The sequence below is a fragment of the Stylophora pistillata genome, chromosome 4, assembly GCF_964205215.1.
Source record: "Stylophora pistillata chromosome 4, jaStyPist1.2, whole genome shotgun sequence".
Classification (NCBI taxonomy): Eukaryota; Metazoa; Cnidaria; class Anthozoa; order Scleractinia; family Pocilloporidae; genus Stylophora; species Stylophora pistillata.
The window spans coordinates 40,718,452-40,732,972 of NC_142522.1; the positions used below are offsets into that span (position 1 = coordinate 40,718,452).

General features: G+C 39.6%; 3 protein-coding genes across 4 annotated transcripts in view; 2 read left to right on the plus strand and 1 right to left on the minus strand.

Annotated features, from left to right (window-relative positions):
* LOC111330042 (putative RNA helicase mov-10-B.2) overlaps positions 1–6,846 on the plus strand; it is a 7,174-nt gene extending 328 nt beyond the window's left edge. The window contains exons 2-11 of the mRNA XM_088758997.1: positions 77–596; positions 1,319–1,557; positions 2,628–2,871; positions 3,076–3,180; positions 3,856–4,018; positions 4,478–4,623; positions 5,074–5,253; positions 5,819–5,963; positions 6,332–6,493; positions 6,711–6,846. Of these exons, the coding sequence (XP_088615123.1) occupies positions 112–596; positions 1,319–1,557; positions 2,628–2,871; positions 3,076–3,180; positions 3,856–4,018; positions 4,478–4,623; positions 5,074–5,253; positions 5,819–5,963; positions 6,332–6,493; positions 6,711–6,827 (1,986 nt within the window). The 5' untranslated portion in view covers positions 77–111 and the 3' untranslated portion in view covers positions 6,828–6,846. The remainder of the gene's footprint in view (positions 1–76; positions 597–1,318; positions 1,558–2,627; positions 2,872–3,075; positions 3,181–3,855; positions 4,019–4,477; positions 4,624–5,073; positions 5,254–5,818; positions 5,964–6,331; positions 6,494–6,710) is intronic.
* Positions 1–14,521, minus strand: part of LOC111340561 (mitochondrial import inner membrane translocase subunit TIM14) — a 43,411-nt gene that overhangs the window by 3,630 nt on the left and 25,260 nt on the right. The gene's annotated exons all lie outside the window — the stretch shown is intronic.
* Positions 7,364–9,196, plus strand: LOC111340546 (RNA helicase MOV-10-like). The gene is made up of 4 exons (XM_022947404.2): positions 7,364–7,493; positions 7,744–7,927; positions 8,541–8,772; positions 8,920–9,196. The coding sequence occupies exons 1-4, from the start codon at positions 7,364–7,366 to the stop codon at positions 9,157–9,159; spliced, it is 786 nt and encodes a 261-aa protein (XP_022803139.2). The 3' UTR covers positions 9,160–9,196.

Consider the following 14,521-nt stretch of genomic DNA (forward strand, 5'->3'; position numbering starts at 1 on the left):
TTCATACTGCATGAAGGTTGGATGATGACAAATTTTATCAATGGGCTCCGTGAAACTTGTAACATTTCTCTTCCAGAATACAATCATTCCCACTGCGGGGCCCATTTCAAAATGTCTCGCCGCGGCGGGAGACAGAGAGGTGGAAGAAGTAATGAGCAGGAGAAAATTATTGCCCAAACATTTGTGAAGTTTCTCGAGGATGAAAATCGAAAGGAAGACATGCTTAGGAACGAGATGAAGCAGATATATGAAGACGAATTCCGCGAGCTGTACGAGACACTTGGTATGCCTTTTTCAAAGCTTCTCAACAAGCTTACTTACCATCTAAACGCTTGCCAGCTACTTCAAGATCGTGTCATTTTTGGAGGCGGAGAATCTGCTTCTCTTCAACTCTTCACTGATGACCCTGATGAGTCAGATGATAATGAAGACGAAGATGAAAATGATATTCCCTATGCTATGATGAGCGTTCAGGGGTTCTACTGTAAAGTTTGCAGGAGAGATCTGGGAGACAGAGTGGCCTATATAAATCACATCGCAGGAGTGAAACATCGCCAACAGCGTATGCTAAAAGAGATTCGAAAATCTTTGGCGAAGTAAGAAATTAAAATTGATGTCGTAGGCATTCAAATATCACAAAGATTTTAAATTCTATGACATGTTCTCGAAGACTATGCTCTAAAGGGGGCAGGTGTAGGGAGTACCGAGAAATCGTTTTATCTAGTACATCAAAGTACTTTAATTTCTACCTTTGTGTCATTGTTTAAGTGGACATTATGCTTGCGCTTTGAACTTTTTTTGTTTCATCACGTATCAGCCTCTTTCTTCCTTTGTTTTCTTCATAATTCCTTTATCTTATCTTACTGCAACATTGAGCGAGTAAAGAAAGGACATTTCAAAGAAAAACATTTTCCATTTCCGCGTTGACAATGGGTAATTTGTCCCTATCCTCCTGTTCGATTTTCCGCACAAACGAAACAGGTCTAAAATGAAGGAGCCCCAAACTTTTGTCCATGTGTGTTTGTGTAAGTGTTAGAGGGGTGGGGAGGGGAGGTTGGAAGGTAAGATTGTACAGACGAAACATGAAGGTTTTCACTAAGTCATGCACGACCCACAATCTAAACTTCAGTGTCCACCAGTAATTGTGATAGCCATCAAGGTCTTTGATTTATTTAAGGATAGAATGTTTCAACCCTTTCATGTTTTGCTTTTCGTAGTCAAACACTTGAGATAAAAATTGAACTTAACGGTTCTTTAATCATATTAATTTGAGCAAACATCAATTTTCCTTTTTTTTTTTTTTTTTTACCCGTGACAGACCAGAGCTTGTCTTTGACAAAAATGGAATAAAAGTTTCTTCAGATCCCACAGGAGATGAACATGGTGTGATAGAATTGAAAGTGGAGAGTGGAAAATATGGGCAGATTGTGTTGATTATAGAGAACCTCAGTGAAATGATTATTACACTGAAATACATCACTCTACTATGGAGTGTCAACTTCTTCGATTACAAGGAAATCTCCAATATCGGACCGTCCGAGGGTCAACTCTATCCAGGTAAAATTCTTAACTTACTCCTGCAACTATCGGGAAATTTCCTTTACTGATTTGCGATACAGGTATAGAATAGAAAGATATACTTACAATGGAACAGGGAATTGTCCATTAAATGAGTGAACGTATTTTCCATCGGTACAGAAGGCGGCAAACGTATCAGACCATCAGAGATTTCTTTTATCTTTGTTGTACTTGATTACAAGATTCTGAAGAGTGGATCTCTGTGGCTTGTGAGAACTAATACGATGAAGCTTAGTTCAATGTTCGCAATACTGATGCTGATCGCAACTGAAATCAAAACCTAAAAAATCTAGTCCTAAAACAAGCTATTCATGAAGTGTCAAATAAGGAAAAGCGAACTATTCATGAGCTGTCATATATAGGAAACCGCAATTCGCTTAACTATTTAAAACCACGGAGAAACAGAAAAATAATCACGCAAATTTCGATAATCACGCATTGTTCAAAGTCACGCAATGAAACTAGAACTGTTCATAACATCCATAATAGGATGATAAATATCAGTAGAAAAGGGAACCTAAAATATTCCTAAAATAATCAAGAGGACTGTGAAGATATGAAAATCATACATATGAACTGCCGGTGAAGGAATGATTATCAAAGCAATCTTCGCAATAATGAACACTAATTTAGCGGTGATGATCAATGAAAGGCCTTATTTCCACAACTATTCAAGTAGTGTTCATTATCGCGAAGATCGCTTTGATATACATGATCACGAGGGTGAGCTATAAAGCTTCAGGAACATTTGTCCGCGATAGAGATTTACTGCTGAGTTACACATTAAGACACCGATCTCTGATATAGTCAGTGATTTCGATGCAACTTCACATTTTTTTAAGAGACGAGATGACGAGTTTGAACCATTGTTCATTTTTGGTTTTTTTAAGTTTTTTTTTTATTTCCAACATTTTCCTATGACGTGAGCTCATGATCAACAAACTACTATGAGTTAAATTGGGTCCGGCTCATCAGTTTGTGGGTAACGAGCCCACACTTCTTCCTCATGAGTGCCTAAAAAAAGGAACAAACAGTTTTGTGTGCTGTAGGTTGCCAGAAGAGGTTCAGGATTGGCTGTAAACGTCGCCGTGAGTTCGGTTATTCGTATGTTCCTGGTGTACTTACATTCCAGTCCGAAGATTTGCCAGAGTTTCATATCCTGAGGTTTTTGTCGGTGCGTATCGTAAGCGACTTGTACGATGACTTAAAGAAAATCTCGGAGTACACACCTCCCAAACAGGCACCAGAAATTCCCAGGGATGTCCAGACAATTGAAGGAATACCCCTTCCACGGTGAGGATTTCATTATAAACCCAAGTGATGAAAGATGGACTGTTCTTTAGAATTGTTTGCGTTTTTGTGATTATATATATTTTTTGTAATTGCCTTTATCGTTATCAGCTAGAATTGGTTTCACAACAACAACCGTACGACTCGATGGTTTTGTTGTTTCGATTAACCATTCAAATAACCATTTCAATTTACCTCGCTTTTTAGACTCCAGAACAATGGCTTGCTCATGGAAAAGCTGAACCCCTATGAAATCCCCTTCACTGTCAAAGCCCAGGTCGTTAAAGGCAGCCAAATCCGAGAGGGACTGAGGTAAAGTAGACATCTATATTTATACAGGATAGCCCCTTCAGTGTAGTAAACACTGGTATCAACGGGGGTCCTGTTAACCACCCATCCCACTCCAGGGGAGGACATCCATCACGCAGTAGCCTCGTGCGTGGGAAATTAACGTCTCCTGCCCCTAACCCCGCAGGAGACGGGACCTCCATTTATTCGTCCCTATCCGAGAAGATTAGAATATCTGACCATTTCTTGATGTTATAGAAAGGTAGCATATTCTTTTCAATTATTTTAAGACCTTGAGTGTTGGTCCGGCCGGGGCTCGAACCCTCGACCTCCCACACAACAGTCCAGCGCTATATCCATTGAGCTTACTGGGAGGCGGTTAGGACAACTCTGTACGTAAAATCAGGTACACGGCGCAAACTCATTCCGGAAACCTCATACACAACTCTTTTTTTATAATATTTTCAGAGGTATTAATTTATATCATTGTTCCACAACGTTAAGTCTTTTGAATTGGGGTAGCCAAAATACACAATTAAGTCAAAATATGTCGCCCTCTGACCGCAACTGTTTAACTCATTCAAAATCATGGCCTTTTCCCCTGGTATAAATGACCAGAAAAGTCGAGCAAGTAAAAATCGTGACTAGAGGTCCCTGAGGACATAAACTACAGCTCTCGTGATTTTCTTGTTTTTTCAGGGATCGATTGGAAAAGAAGTTGAATTTCGACAACTATAAAGAAAAGTTCTGTCTGCTTCTTCATGTGGAAGAGTATCAAATGCAAAAGGACATCAGAAACTATGATATGAAAGGAGTTGTTTTTAAACAAGAAAGAGGAGACAGACGCTTCCTCATCTTGGAGGTGAGTGGTTGTTGCTAGGGCTGCAAAAGAGATTCACCATATGTCTTCCTCGTTGGTAGAAACAATACCATGGCTGAGGAAAGCAGTTCCCGACTTTTTCCTTGCTTGCTTTTTCTTTACGATATCCTAGCCTACAAATGTCAAACGGAGTTGTAACTAGCGCTAAGTCATCATAGCACTAATTCGTTTGCTATGTTGGATTTTTTAAGTGGTTTCAAAAGGAAAGTGTAAGACTGGTGCGACTAAACTACCCAAAATAAATATTAGTTTTCCAGATAGTTTGTATGGCTACTTGCAGTACTTAATTTTTATTTTCTATATTCCGCACTCTTGAAAAATTGAAGAATTGAAAACTTACATGTTATCATGTTATCGCTGTTAAAATTTTATCTCATATCTTAAAAATCAAAGGAAAATGATTTTTCGAATTTGTTTTTGTTTTTTCTTTGCGACATTTAGGTACCAGGTCTTGCAGAAAACCGCCCATCTGTGTTACGCGGTGATCAAATCTTTGCCTATGAGCCAGGAAAACTACACCAACAATACAAAGGAATAGTGCACAAAGTTCAAAAGCTTGATGTGAAACTTGGCTTCGATTTGAAAAAGTATGTTCTAAATGTAAATTACGGATCTTCTTAGAGCCTTGCATGACTTAGTCAGCGTAGTGTGAGGCTCCATTAGCAATCCTGGTAATTTATTGTTGATTGACTTACATACCTGAATCGTTCACCCTGCAACTGCACCTGGATCAGAACTACCTATTTTTTGGGTAGATCATCCTTACAATGAGCCTCAGTTAAATTATGGACTGACGAAAGTTTGCGATGAGCCGTAAGTTTAACCTCTGTGGACAGGCACTAAGGTGCGAGGCTGGAGTGATTATGTAACCCTTATTCGATGGTTTATCATATAATACCCTGGGATATTTTGTGAGTTGCGTAGTTTTTTTCGAGCCTCGTGATATACACGAACTTATCCAGAGAGGGGACGATACTTACAGCTGTGCCTCAATTATTTGGAATGCTGCACATTAAATCCCGCGTATTTACTTCCAGCATACCCTACGTGAATGGGAAGAAGTTCGATATTCAGTTCACATTCAATCGACTTTCAGTACAGATGGAACATCGCGCATGTGAGCAGATTGCATCTGTGAACAGGCAAGAAATGCGCCATGTTCTTTTCCCAACAGAAGACAGTCTCGATCAAAGAGGAGAAATAAATAAAGAAGTCAGGTAAGTTGAGAGCAGCATAGATTTGTGAAAAAGGACAAGCATGCTTTGTGTTCTCGAAGTCTTGTTTACGCTTTTCAGGGTGTTCACACATGAGGGAATTACTAGAAATGTATTTTAGTTCTGTGAACACTCAGTAAATATCTCATCGATCCTTGGACTCATCTCTTTGATGTCTATCTCCTCGAGAAAAGCTTAAAGGTTAAATCCTATGGGTCTGCTCTCATGGATATTCTGCACGACCGGGTGAAGCTGCAAGAATCATGCTGGCTCGTGCCAGAGCACCTGTAAGAGGCTGCTCGCGCACACTTATTGGCCTATCAAGCCGAAAAAACTGGTGATCACACTTTTGAATGTTCGTACTAAAAATGCAATTTAAAGCTGCCCTGTAAATTCAACGCAAGGGAATGTTATAGTTACTAAAACCGCAAGCTAGTATGTAAATAGGACTTTTTCGGTAAAGATGCCAAAGTTCAAACTCTATTTAGGATTATGTAATCAATGAACCGCACGAGAATCAAATCTAGCACTTGGCTGGAAAGAAAACCTACTTCTACTTCTATTTTAGATTCTTTTACGATCGCCACCTGAACGGTGAACAACAAGAGGCAGTTCAGAAGATTGCGTCGGGAGTTTCACGCCCTGCTCCATATCTCGTGTTTGCACCCCCCGGAACTGGAAAGACTGTTACTTTGTTAGAGGCCATTAAACAGGTGAGGGGAATCTCTTAGGAAGAAATTCGCTTTTCTCGCTGAACTGATAAAAATGGCTTTAGCGGGCAGATATAAGTTGAAAGATTAAATCCGCTCCTTCCGCGCGAATTGCGCTTTGTTGCCTGTGTCCAATGTAAAGTGTACTGTCAGCAAAAATGCTCGCAAATTTTGCAAGTATTTCTCACAGGAGCGTAAATCCTGATCATAGCAAAAGGCAAGCTCGGCCAGAAACAGTTCAGCTGTTGTCAAAGCTGGCTTGTTCCATTTAAGGACTAAAGGGAACTATTAAGTTGTTCTTGCAGTTTCATTTCTGGACTGAAAAAATGAAACCGACAACTAGCTGTCTATCCTCTTTTCGTTGCCTACAGGTGCACGTTTTGATTGGTTCAAGCTACATTCTGGCGTGTGCACCAGAAATCAGTGCTGCTGGCCTATTAGCTGAGCGCCTGTTGGCTCACGTAGATAGAGGCAAATTGTTCCGGATGTACGCTACGTCACGGCCCTGGGACTTTGTGCCTCCAAAGCTCAAGGTGAACAGTAATTCTTTTCCTTCAACATTCCATTGAGACACTTTCTCCATAGTCTGTCAGACTTCTGAGTAACAAGAAAAACAGTGTAACCTAAACAGATATTTATAGTAATCAAATGCCAGGAATATGTACGGAACCCAGACTTTAAAGAGAGTTTTATAGCAGGTCATAGCTAGCGAAGCACGGCACTGAACTATACCTTAATTGCACTTTTTAGGACGCACGAGTTGTGAATTTTGACCCTGTGTCACATGAAGTGTATTATCCCTCTAAAGAGGACTTGATCAGTGACTATCGTATAGTTGTCGCTACTTTGATTACTGCAGGAAGGTAGGTGGTAATATGATGTGTATAAAGTAACCTGGCAACATCAGAACTAGAAGGCAGAAATTAGGTCAAGTAATGGCGTTATGCATGCAACCGAGCAAATGACCTTTTTTCCTCAAGTGTGGTTTAATAAGACTTCTTGCAGTATAAATATTGAATTACAAGTTTGGCAAGCAAACAATGATAAAGTATTTACACAAAGTATATATCTAAGGAAAAATTTACTGCATTAGCAACTATCAAGCATATATGGCAAAACTAGTGACGTGCAAAGCACATAGCGTATTTGTTTGAGATAAAGTTCTTAACCTGATGGTCGAAGTGCAGCAGATATTTTAATTTCATTCTCTAGGTCTTAATGCGTAACTAGATGAAGTATCTACTAACAATAACGTGAGTGACAAAGAAAACAAACTCGTGTCACCTCACCATATTGAGAGCATTTTGATCGCTAAAAGTCTTTTTTGTATCATTTTCCAGGTTAGTGTCAGCATTTTCCAGGTTAGTGTCATTTCACGCACATTTTCATAGGCGAGGCGGGTCATGCAACAGAACCTGAGTGTATCATCCCTGTGGCAGACCTCCTGGACCCCAATAACCCCAGGGGCGGTCAGCTGGTGCTTGCAGTTAGGACCAATCCTCAGATCCCCGATTTCACAGAAGTATGGACTGGGTGAGTATATCACAGGCAACATCTGTAAACAGCAGTCACTGCACACCTATTTTCTTCATCTAGGGTTTAAGGCTTTAAGTTCGTGTAATGATGTCTATGAATAGACGACAGGAACACTTAAAATTCAGTTATTGATGCAGTTATTTTCAAAATGATAATCCATAGTTTTGCTACTTACCCGCTAAAAAGGAGCAAAAGCGTCCTTCTGAATGAGTCACTCACTCTCTTAACTCTTGTCTCTTATTCACAGAGATTTCTCTTTTGGAACGTTTGATGACGTCATGTCCTGCTTACACTCGTGGTCCCAGCGGGAATTATAACTCTAATCTTTTGACAAAACTTATGAACAACTACCGTTCACATAGAGCCATTATCGAGATTCCTAAACAACTGTTTTATGAAAACGAGTTGAATGAATGTGCTGAAGATTTCATGTGAGAAAGTCATTCACATTTCTTGTGAAAGACGACCCGATTCTACAAAGCCATAAACTCACTGAGAAAATAGCTACACTTTTCGACACTAGCTTCATCTCAAGACAAACCAGCAATACCATTTTTTGTTAACAAAGAGCCTGTAAACGGACAGACTTTCATATTATTTGGACGGGGATACCCGTCGGAGACCTTGGCATGAGGCACAAAAGCATACTAATCTGCACATGACTTGCGCTTTAGTGACTCCCACAAAAAGATAACTGATAAAACTTAGTCTTAGCTGGCATAAGTCAGACTAAAGATGCTTGATTTTCCCTTAACAACACTACTCGCAACCTCCTCATCCGCCTATAGGAGTCAATCAATCAATAAACTTTATTTAAGGAGGGACGCTCATTAACCCAAGGAGTTATCTAACATGAGGCCCTCGGGAGTGCCTGCACTACCCCTCCCTTCCCCCCCCGAATGCAATATTCATTCAAATTCTACACGAAAAGGTCTCGTTGTCTAAAGATAGCCCCTTCCCCTTTCCCTCACCACTTTCCTACGTTAACCAGACTAAAATATAATACATCGTACATACCGTTAATACTGACCTATTTTCTCCAAGAAATATGATGATAGGCTGGGAAGAGCTTCCAAATAAGAACTTCCCGATAATTTTCCATCCGGTGTTTGGTAAGGATGAAAGAGAAGGCAGCAGCCCTTCATTCTTTAACGTGGCTGAGGTAGCAACTATTGAGCGATACCCGAGGAAACTGTTGGACGACAATGTGAGGAGCAGAGGACTAAAGCACTTGAGACCTGAGATGATTGGGGTGATCTCGCCTTACAAAAGACAAGTCAGTAAAAATGTGGATCTTATCGTTTACGAGTACTATACTGGTCTATTTACTTTCTTTAAGGGTCCAGCATCCCGGCGGATCTTTATCACTGAGTGAATTACTTTGAATAGTTATTACTAATTGAAATTATTATTCCATGGCAAGGTGCAAAAGATCCAGAAAATGATCGAAAAAAGACGCTTTGGTGACGAGATCAAGGTTGGCAGCGTAGAGGAGTTTCAGGGGCAAGAAAGAGGAGTTGTCATCTTGTCAACAGTAAGATGCACCAAGAAAGAATATCTGGAGATGGACAAGGACTTCTACCTCGGATTCCTGAACAATGCCAAGGTAGAATCTCTATTTCATCTTTTTGTACTGACTTACCCGTCATCTAATAGCGGCTGAAGTGTAAATGGGAGAAATTATGAACTGGCTTCATTGTTATAACGGTTAAAAACTCCTTTGGAGAATAAGAAATGGCTTGTTTAACCCACGTTTACGATTATGATACCTCTCCGTTTGCCATCCAGTCCTAAGGGTTTATTATTTTGGAATATTCCTTAACCAGGGGTGAAAAATGTGTCATGCTCTTAGAGCTTGGAGGTTGATGAAAGGGTAGTTCATAAATCTTTTGTGAGAAACTCCGCTATCCCACATCCCTACGGGAAATGTAAGGAATATCTATCAATTAATATTTATTGTTTTTCCTCAGAGATTCAATGTGGCCGTAACTCGTGCCCAGGCTCTCTTGATTGTGATAGGGAACCCGGACATGCTGTGCCTGGACAAGAACTGGAAAACGTGAGTGGAACAGATTGCATTTCGCACAACTTTCAGAAAATCAAAATTTAATAAAAGAATGGGCTAGATACAGCTTTGTGAATATCTGAGTAACTCATATCCTTTGCAATTTTTAACTGTATGGGTTCTGTGCTCCCTACTACGGGAACAAAATCTTACATTAATTCCTTTTTTTTTTCCAGTTTTGTAAATTACTGTCGTGCAAACGACGCTACTGTTAACGTGGAAAGGAAAGAAAAGGTGGAAGACATTGCAGACACTTTGAAAAGACTCAACCTCTTCTCTGCAGCAACTTCAGGTGATCAGCTGTTCTGATTTAATTTTGCTGTGAAAAGTAACAGATACACTCTTATTCCAATTTCTGTGGTTTAATTGATCATTTCGTCCTTTATTCGTTAAAATTTTACACCTATGTAAGGGAATTTTTCGAACGTTTTGACAAGACTGAGAGAAAGAAGCAATGGAAAAATCAGAATCCACGAATCCACGAAAAAATGAACTCCATACCTCAGATTTTATAAAACAATGCACTGATACTGCTGAATGGAGAGATATCGCGAACTAAGCCATCATTAAGTTCGTTTGGTAGAATCATAAGCGATGCTGATAAGGAATTTTTTTTCACTTTGAGTCACATTTTGTATTATTGACCGCCGCCTGGTTAGCTCAATTGGGAGAGCGCCGGACTGCTGTGCGGGAGGTCGAGAGTTCAATACCGGCCGGACCAACACTCAGGGTCTTAAAATTAATTGAGAAGAATATGCTTCCTTTCTTTAACATCAAGAAATGGTTAGATATTCTAGTCTTCTCGGATAAGGACGAATGAATGGAGGTCCCGTCTCCTGCAGGGCTGGGGTAGGAGACGTTAATTTCCCACGCACGAGATTACTGTGTGATGGATGTCCTCCCTGGGGTGGGTTGGGTGGGTAGGTGAAATCGCTACGAACTAAACACGACTGCCAGAGGCGCCTGTCTGATTTCAACCTTAAAAAATTGTAACTAAACACGTATGTTGTTTAGAGAAATAGAGACCTTTACCTTTACCTTTACCTATTATGCCTTTCCCCCCCCCCCCCCCTCTATAGCACTTACCGTAAGACTTACTCTTTTCAGAATACGACGGAGACTCAGAAATTAGCCAGCGTCAGCTTTAAGAACACCCAGAGTGGACTAGGCACGAGTAAATGTCACTGTTCCAGTCTCCAGCTACCCTTGCATCTCATCATCTTGATTATCCTTAGAACATATCATTTTCGAGTACTTTTTACTTGTACTATCTGGAGTTTGGGTTTTGGTCGAGGGTCGAGGGTAAAATGTCGAGGGTCCGAGAAAAATGTCGAGAATCCATAAAAAACTAAAACTCGTAACTTTAAAAAAAATCAAATGTCAGAGGAAACTCTGACATGTTGTGACTTATTGTTTTTGTATCCTTTCACGCTTCATTTACACAGCTTCCACAAATGCACCCGCAACCGCAAATAAAGAGATGCCGGCCGATCGAGGTCAAGGTTAACTTTATGGAAAGCGTGACTAAGCAATTCGTCCATCGAAATATGGTTTTCTCTTAAGCGCCTAAATCTCGCAGTTTCCGGGTTTCCATCCACCGTGAAGTCATAAGCGAAAAAACTCCAACTGAGGAACAGCAAATAAAAAATGATTTCGCAACCACAGATGCGCTATTAGAGGGGCTTTTAGCAACGTCTGACAAAAGATTGACAAGAACGTACAAATTTAGTTGTTTGAGTTCACTTTTTCGTCATTTTGATCGCTGGTGTGTTTTAACATTTGTTCCCTCTGATCCTGTAAAACGTTTTGCACATAACCGAAACTGAAGTTTTTACTGCTGCTGTTACTGTAGTTTTAGTCGAATTTGTCATGATTTCACCCCATACTCGGAGTGTTAAGAATCTTCTTTCTCATGACATCGTAATGAACTCGGGGATTTCAATCTGATTTAAAACTCTCAGAACTAACCTTCCAAGAAATGAATGCTAGTGAGTAAGGAGATTTAGCATATTGATCTTGGAACTCCGTGGAAGGTTCTTGTTTTTACACCACTTTGATTGACAAGAGCTTGTTTTCTTTAAGTCTGCACACGCCTTGTTATCAAGTACTGGATTCGTTTCAGTTAAATGTAATCGTTAAAATATGTCGTTCAATCTCTTCTTTTAAAGCTTCTCCAGTTTTACTTCTCTTTTCGACTATGGCTTGTATTAAAAACAGCTTGTTTTCATAATCAAGTGTGCCTTCTGGCATTAATAATACCAAAGAGAAACGTTTGGCAAAACAGCTGTCAACCTCAAGCGCTTACTAGAGAAGTAAACTACAAACACAAACACAAATCCTCAAACACACAAACGATAAAAATCACAAAAAATCAAGCATTTGTTTCTCTTGTCAATCTTTTGTCAGACGTTGCTAAAAGCCTCTCCATTAGCGCGCGACAGGAAGATATCTTTTTCGATGTTATGTCATGTTTGAGAACTTTTATTCCAGCTCATACACTTAGTATTGTAAACTCACAAACGAAAATTGTTTATTCAGAAAATTTTGATTTTGTCGCTTTCGGAGAAAACAAATCTTGAAACATACTATCGATAAAAATAAAATAAAAAAAAAAGACTGACAGAACAAAAATTTGTAGGTTTTTTTTGTCAATCTTTTGTCAGACGTTGCTAAAAGCCCCTCCATTAGCGCATCTCTGGTTGCGAAATCATTTTTTATTTGCTGTTCCTCAGTTGGAGATTTTTTGCTTATGACTTATGAGATTTGCTTATGACTTATGAGATTTGCTTATGACTTATGAGATTTAGGCGCTTAAGAGAAAACGATATTTCGATGGACGAATTGCTTAGTCACGCTTTCCACAAAGTTAACCTGGACGAATTACTTAGTCACGCTTTCCACAAAGTGAACTTTGACCTCGATCAGCCGGCATCTATTTATTTGCGGTTGCGGGTGCATTTGTGGAAGCTGTGTAAATGAAGCGTGAAAGGATACAAAAAAGAGAAGTCACAACATGTCAGAGTTTCCTCTGACATTTGATTTTTTTAAAATTCACGATTTTTAGTTTTTTTATGGACCCTCGACATTTTACCCTCGATCCTCGACATTTTACCCTCGACCCTCAACATTTTACCCTCGACCCTCGACCGAAACCCAAACTGTACTATCTGTGTTAAATTTTGTAACTAAGGATTTACAAATGTGTCAAATGCCTCGCCATACTTTAAGTGATAGGTGCTCTCTCTATTTAAGGAATAAATCTGTAGTTTGAGCAGAATTCTTTATTTTCCGGCACGTTAAACTGAAAAAATTGCGAACTCTTGTCTCGAAAGTTTTACACTAGCAGGATATAGTCACATGGTTTAAATGAATATCTTCATTCAGGTTGTGTAATTCCGTTTGCAAATTCAATTTTTCCATCGACGTCCCTGTTTTTAAAATGTTCTTAGTGTTTTTAATTTCTTTCAATTTTTGGCCTGTAAATCGCGTCACATCCATAGCCGTCGGTGTATTTTTGAAAAATGGAAGTTATTTTTTAGCTTATTTTGCTTGTTTTATTATTTTCTGTGCTACTATCTTGGATCTAACACGGCTGACTTTGGCCAGGTATGCGTAGCTTTTGCTCCCATTGATAACAATCAACTTCAATCGTTAAAAAGGCACGACTAAGTCAGCATGTAAGTACGTAGCTTTTCTTTAGTTTATAAGAGGGCACATAGGTTGTTAAGTGACGTAGTTGAAGGGCCCTAGTCACCCTTAATGCACTGCGCGCGGAAGCAGTAAAATCGGCCATTTTCGATGCCATCGATATTCTGAAATTTTTATTGTCGTTTTCAGATCGCATTGCATCGGCGCAACTAGCCTTCTTTCGAGTGAAAATTATTATTGAGAGTTAGTTGAACTATTACGTAAGAGATTTGCAGGTAAATTTTTGGACGTGCAACGTCAGAATTCCCGCATGTAAACATAAACATGGGCGTGGCTAACTAGGGCCCTTTAAGTTTCGCGAGGCTATTTTCAAGGAGATTTTTCCTCATTAAGACTATTGGTGCCTTTTGCCGTCATATATTCCCGCTGGCTCTTTGTCAGTATAAACTATGACACCATGATAACATGATACTCATCAACTTTCATTTTTTTCTCAAGGAGATCTCAAAGGATCATCTTGTCAATAAATGGCACTTGTTTCTTTGACTACCTAAACGTTTATCTCATTGAGGGTTTTTGTTCCTATTTTTATTTGGGCTTCACAAAAATGTTCTAGAACTTGATTTTTAGGAGATTTTGCTGTAATAAAGACAACAAAGTAGCTAACTTTTATCAGCAATGTTTTTTCTTGTAGAGAAATATTACGATCCTAGACAATTCAAACAACAGAAAAAAGACAGTGCTGAGCTGCGCCAGGCTTTCATGGTTGGAAGGGAGGAGGGGGTCTCTTACGTAGGATAGGGACAGTCTCCGACATAATCAATATGTTCATCTCTAAAAATTTTTAACCCTCAAGCAGACCGACTGTCTTCTTCCCTGCTGTAAAGATATCACGCGTCGCGCTAACCATGAGCTTCTTCTAGGATATCCGTGCGTGACATCCCAGAGAAAAACTGCGAAAGAGACTGGGACAGCCACTGCTCGAGGTCACGCGATCATGGCAAGTTTTTTTTTTTCCCAAGGCGCTCTCTTTTTATTTCGCTAAATCGAGGCTGAGGGTTTCTTAGAGTTAGGAAGCCATTTCGCTTCCCTTTTAATAGTATAACTGTAGCTTCAGCAGCTTGAAAGTGACATTTAAGGTTAGTTTCAAGGTGAAATATCTTCATGAGTGACGAGTGTTTCGGAAGTAAAAGTACACAGGAACAATTTGAAATCAACTGGTGTTCCGGTGAAGGAAATTCAATACGACTTGTTGAACAGACATAACAAGAACTGCTGCTGGAGGTAACTGCTTCTTCTTCCTTGAATATGA